The sequence below is a fragment of the Panicum virgatum genome, chromosome 1N (genome assembly GCF_016808335.1).
Source record: "Panicum virgatum strain AP13 chromosome 1N, P.virgatum_v5, whole genome shotgun sequence".
Taxonomy (NCBI): domain Eukaryota; kingdom Viridiplantae; phylum Streptophyta; class Magnoliopsida; order Poales; family Poaceae; genus Panicum; species Panicum virgatum.
In genome coordinates, this window is record NC_053145.1 from 66603243 (window position 1) to 66609543 (window position 6301).

At 51.8% G+C, this 6301-nt stretch overlaps 1 protein-coding gene across 1 annotated transcript; it reads right to left on the reverse strand.

Annotated features, from left to right (window-relative positions):
• Positions 1-1150: 1150 nt before the first annotated feature.
• Positions 1151-5696, reverse strand: LOC120657718 (inactive leucine-rich repeat receptor-like serine/threonine-protein kinase At1g60630). Its single transcript, XM_039936137.1, has 2 exons — positions 4043-5696; positions 1151-2017 (listed from the first exon to the last, which is right to left on the reverse strand). The coding sequence occupies exons 1-2, from the start codon at positions 5406-5408 to the stop codon at positions 1344-1346; spliced, it is 2040 nt and encodes a 679-aa protein (XP_039792071.1). The 5' UTR covers positions 5409-5696; the 3' UTR covers positions 1151-1343.
• Between the last annotated feature and the right edge of the window lie 605 nt (positions 5697-6301).

Consider the following 6301-nt stretch of genomic DNA (forward strand, 5'->3'; position numbering starts at 1 on the left):
TCATGTATATCTTCCGACGTTCTAGCAGGTGTTCCTTTACATCTTGCGTTGTAATATCTCGAAATAATGTGAAATCTTTAAACTCAACTAATTTTGACAACACCATCTCTATCGTACCATCCGCTAATATATCCAACTTCTTACTGATTTCAAGATGTGTCATGATCTCAAGTATTATACTAGATTTTTCTTCGGTCCATGAAAATCCTCCAAAATTAGAGGCAGTCATTGCCTTATGCTGCAATATTTAGAAACAAGTTTAATACTATATTTCACTATCCAAAACTTAATTCTATTTTAATTTATTATTAATTTAGAAATAAGTCTGTAATAAACTGAAATTTTAATAATATAGCATTAATTAAATTAAATTGCTTTAGAATATTAATGGATTCATACGTAACTTACCTGCAGATCACAAGTGCGGAATCCGGCAGGACTTCGCTGTTGCAACTCCCTCCCTCACACCACGTCTCTCCTTTTTCCCTTTATGGATGTTGTTTGCTGCAAATGCAGGTGTGGGGGAGGGACCTCAGCTTTTATATGGGGGGAGCCTACCACCCCTCTGCCAGTCGGTCGGCCTGCCTGCCGCCCCTCTACCGGGCGGTAGGGGCCTCCATGTGATAGAACTCAAATTTTAATTATATATAGGTCCCTACCGCCCAGCAGGGGGCGGTAGGGGGCCTACCGCCCCTGCCGGGCAGTAGGGGTATAGAACTGTAAATTGTAAAACCAAAAATATATTTCTGTAAAAAATATTTTTAAAAAATATAAAAATAGAAAAAACGCAGCAAGTTGTTATCGAGGAGTCTAGTCCAGGCCCGTTAGGCTTGTTACGGATGGGCTGGGCTGGTCTTGCTTTCAAGGCTGAAAGTAAATGAAGCGGCAGCCCACTGACGATGCTTAGTGTGTTAGCTTGTACTTTTGGGATGGCCGACACGTTTGGTTTACCTCACCTCCTACTTTGCTGGATGTACTATGATGTATAAATCCCTATCTTCCTCTCTCAACAAAAAACATAAGAGTAACCAGCATGTGCTGCACAAAATCGAAGTCTTTTCATCATTAAAAAAATCAAAGACAATAAAAAAAACAAAGGAGCTGCTGGACTGGAAGCAGCAATTGCTTTGCTTTGCTTGCTTTTCTGTAGATCTCATCTCATCTCATCTCATCTCATCTCATCTGATGAAAAAGAAACAGCTATTCGGAAACGAGGATTTTACAGTTACAGCAAGCAAACCCAATCCAATTACACTCTCAAATCTCAATCCCTATATATATAGCTGCTTGTCCTAGCCTAGCCTAATGCTGCTGCTGCTGACATGACAATATGACAATTCTCATCAATCCCCCCTGTCCGTGAAGCTGTCCGTGGGCTGCTGCTGATCCCGCGGCACGCCCAGCATAGCGTCGGACCACCGCGCCGGCGAGCGGTCGCTGCTGTTGGAGGAGGACATGGCCTCGGCCCTGGCCTCCCTTACCATCCGGAGCACCTCGGCCGTGGTTGGGCGCCTGGCCGGGTCCGCGGCCACGCACGCCGCCGCGATGGCGACCAGCGCCGTGAGCTTGTCGTCACCGGCGGCAGAGACGGAGGAGGAGTCGTCCCTCTCCTCCTCGCGCACCGCGCGCACCCAGCTGGGGATGTCGTCGCCGTGCAGCTCCATGAGGTCCTGGAACGGCGTCCGCCCCGTGAGGAGCTCCAGGAGGAGCACCCCGAAGCTGTAGACGTCGGAGGCCGGCGTGAAGCCGCAGCAGCTTGGGGCGGCGGTGGCGCGCACCTCGGGTGCGCGGTACGAGAGGGAGGGGAGCTGGACGTTGGAGGGGAGCAGCGTCGGCACCAGGCCGTAGTCGGTGAGGCAGGACTCGAAGTCGGGGCCCAGGAGCACGTTGGAGGGCTTGAGGTTCCCGTGGACGATGCTCCACTGGTGGAGGTGCAGCAGCCCCGCCGCGACGTCCTCGCCGATCTTGAGGCACGACGTCCAGTGCAGCGGCTTCCCCTTGCTGGACGCCCGAGACCCTGCGTGCCGCCACCACACCACCATTAGTATTAAGTCCGAGCAAAAAATAGTACTAATTGGCTGCTTGCTAACATTAATTAATTCATTAGCATAGCATGCCATGCATGCTCAGCTCTCATGTCTGATCGCCTTGCTCTACTCTAATGCAGTGCAGCAACAGCACCAGCACCAGGACCAGGGCCAGCATGCATAGCATATCTTCTTGTCTTTGATGCTCATCAGCTCAACGACCATCCAGACAGACAGAGCAGCATGCATCTGCCTACCTGCAGTACTTGCAGATCCAGCCACCAGAAAGCACAGGGGCCAATCCCTGTGACTCAAACTCGTGGACTTGGCTTTGACGGATTGCCTCAGCGGCTCAGCCGAACGACTCATTTGATTTAACCAAATGGCAAATGTACACGGCTCATTAAGAATTTCGCTGCAGTTCTTTCAACAACTGTATGCTAAGAAAAGGCGCCATAATTTTTCTTCTTTTTTTTCAAAAGAAAGTTGCCATCAAATGCAGGGCAACAAAGCATTTCGTTTTGTAAAAAGAAAATAGTGCACACGAAACTCAGCACTCACAAGTCACAACCACCCATGTTCATGCACTGTGGGTTCTGACTCTGTTTGTTTCTTTGTTTGTTAATCAGTCGGTCAGATCAGACCTCCCCGTTTGTATTCTCTCCTTTCCTTTTTCATAAGATGTACATGTACATCATCTCGAGAAGTGCTTTACTCTGTGGCTTTCTCTACTCTATTCACTGCCTTGAATTTTGTTTATAAAAATGGGGGAGTTTCATTCAAAATCCATCACCGTCACCAAAGTATTACTCCAAGAGCTTTTACTGCACCAGTTACTAATATGAGAAGGGGCTCGCGGATTTTAACAGGTTAAGCTTAGCCTACCCAGCTAATAGGAATGTAGTACTGCAGTATGCAAACTTAAATGTACAGAAAGACTGTACCTAGAAAGAACAAAAAAGGCCCAGATGCACATGGTGGTCTCTCTTTGAACCCAGAGCACCGAGGCCCTGTTTAGTTCCCACCCGTAAACGCAAAAAAACTGTAAACGCAAAAAAGTGTAAAGAAATTTTGCTAATTTGAAGTACTAAATGAAGTCTATTTACAAAACTTTTTGCATGGTTGGGCTGTAAATCGCGAGACGAATCTAATGAGCCTACTTAATCCATGATTTGCAACAGTGATGCTACAGTAACCATCCGCTAATTATTGCTTAGTCATGGATTAATTAGCATCATTAGATTCGTCTCGCGATTTACAACCCAACCATGCAAAAAGTTGTGCCATCTATGAATCCAGTACTAGGGATGCCATACTGATACTGATCCCATGGATTGCAATACTCTGCATCTATGGCTTCAGACATGGCTTGCATGAATGGAGTAACTAGGTAGCAGGGTTCTTGTTTCTCCGTGTCAGTCACTCACATGCATGACTGGTTGCCTGCCTTCAAGTCCAATCCATCCTTTTGCTCGTACTGTGAGTCTGTGACTAGTAGATCATGAAGATGCCAATTCATTCCTGCTGGTGCTGGGTTTTAAGGCATGCATGGGGGAGACATGAGGCAGGCAACTCACACGGAAACCATTTGCTCCAAGTCAAGCTTTTAGTAGCTATTATTACCACCATGAAAAGCTTAAAAAGGTGTAGAGACTAATTGGCAGCATAAGGTGATGCAACTAAATTTGTCAATTGTCATGAAAGATGGGTTCATAACATGTTTCTGTTTGCAATAACAGTCATGTGTATGTGTATTATTAACCAAATTAAGTAAGTGCTTAAATTCAGGGAGGTGGTAGTAGTGGTGTATGTAACTTTAAGGTGAAGCATGAGGCATGCATGTATGTCCAGCCTGCCAAAGCCAAACATTAGTCCTTTTGGGCCATGGCCTTTAACTCTCCGTGATGAATTACTCAAATCCATGGAGGAGGTCGATCCATGGCGAATATGCTGCAACGCAGGAGGCATGGGGATGGCGGCATCCAGGGAGGAGAAGAGAAGAGTGACTGGCTGACCGTGCAGCAGGGAGAAGAGGCTCCCGTTGGGGTAGTAGTCGTAGACCAGCAGGCGCTCCTCCTTGGCCTGGAAGTATGCCCGCAGCGCCACCGCGTTGGGGTGCCGCACCCGCCCCAGCTCCTCCGCGCGCCGCCCGAACTCCGCCGCGCCCGCCGCCGCCGGCTCGCGCATCCGCTTCACCGTCACGATGAACCCCGTCTCCATGACCGCCTTGTACGTGCTGCCCACCTCGCCGCGCCCCAGCGTCTCGGCCGACGCGCGCAGCAGCTCCTCCAGGCTGTACATCTCCGCCACGCCACTGCCGCCGCAGAACACCAGCTTCCCGATGCCCTCGCGCTCCCACGAGAACTCCCGCTGCTGCGTCTCGCCCGCCGCCGCCGGCGCCTGCTGCTCCTCCCGCTCCTCCCCCACCATGTCCATGTTTCGGCCGCCGCCCTTGTCCTTGTCCACGTCGCCGGCCACGCGCTTGCTCCTCCCGCGCCGCGCCGCCACCACCAGCGCCGCGGCCACCAGGATGCCCAGCACCACCACCCCCGCCACCGTGGCGCCGGCCACGATGCCCGCGTTCCTGCCGCGCCGCCGGCTCCCCTCCGTCATCCGGGGCGCCAACGCCGCGGGGCACCGGATGCCCAGCGTGGGCCCGCACAGCCCGGCATTGTCGAGGAAAGACGAGGCGTTGAACCTCCTGGCGAGCGCGGGCGGGATCTCCCCGGCCAGGCGGTTGCCGGAGACGTTGAGCGCCCTGAGCGTCGGCTGCGCCAGCGGCGGGACGGCGCCGGTGAGCAGGTTCCGGTCAAGCAGGAGCGAGGTGAGGCGGGGCACGGCGGCGAGGGAGCTTGGGATCTCGCCCGTGAGGCGGTTGCCGGAGAGCACGATGACGGTGGCGCGGTGCAGCTGCGCGAGGGTGGCGGGGACGCGGCCCTGGAGGCGGTTGTCGGCGAGGTAGAGGAGCTTGAGGTTGGGGAGCGCGCGGGGGAGGGCGTCCGGGATGGGGCCGGTGAGCGCGTTGGACTTGAGGCTGAGGACGCGCAGCTCGGCGAGCGGCGCGAGGAGCGCGGCGGTGAGGGAGCCGGTGAGGTTGAGGCCCTCGAGGACGAGCTTGGTGACGCGGCCGGCGGGGGCGCACTGGCGGACGCCGGGCCAGGCGGAGCACAAGGCAGGCGCGGTGTCGGGGCGCCAGGGGAGGCGGTCGGAGCGGTCGAGGGAGGACTTGAGGGTCAGCAGGGCGTCGGCGTCGGCGGCTTGGGCGGCTGCTGATAGGTGCAAGTGGAGCAGGAGGAGGAAGCATGGCCAGGCCGAGGCGGCGGCTCCCCTGGGGAAGCGCCGCAGCCGCAGCCGCAGCATGGGGACTGGAAGCAATTGCATGCTGATGGACGGTGGTGGGGGCTTGGTTTAGCGATGGCGATGGCGATGGGCGGGCGGCATTAAGGCTGGCTGGCTGTTGAGGAGGGACAGGGAGGGAGGGAGGAGCGAGGGAGGCAGCTAGCAAGCTGGAAAGGAAAGGAAAGCGAAGGAAATGAGGGAGGGCAAAGGGGGACGACTTTAAATGCTATGCTCTGCCCTGCTCACGGGGTATTGATGAACGAAGCTGAAGCACACACAAGTCGAGCACGAGGTAGACGAAGACCTACGCTACTCCTCAGATTCACGAATCGGTGCAACCACCATTGCTGCATCTGCAATGGAATGACTAACGCGCTGTTTGGAATACATGTATAGAGTATTAAATGAAGTTTATTTACAAAATTTTTTACATGGATGGACTGTAAATCACGAGACGAATCTAATGAACCTACTTAATCTATGATTTGCAACAGTGATGCTACAGTAACCATCTGCTAATTATGGATTAATCATAGATTAATTAGCATCATTAGATTCGTCTCGCGAAAAAAAACACTCGGCTATAAAAAACATTTATAAACAGATTTTATTTAATACTATAAAATAATAAGATTCTTTTTGATGTGATAGGGATTTTTGAAAAAAATTTAGAACCAAACACGGCCTAGAGCACTGATCGGGCCTAGGGCACTGATCTTTACCCGTAAACTTATAAACACAAAAAAAACGTCATATCGAATGTTTTGAGTGGTCATGAAGTACTAAAAGAAATCTATTTATAAATTTTTTTGCATGGATGGGCTGTAAATCACGAGACGAATTTAATGAGCCTACTTAATTCATGATTTACAACAGTGATACTACAGAAAACATTCGCTAATTATGAATTAATTAGCATCATTAGATTCGTCTCG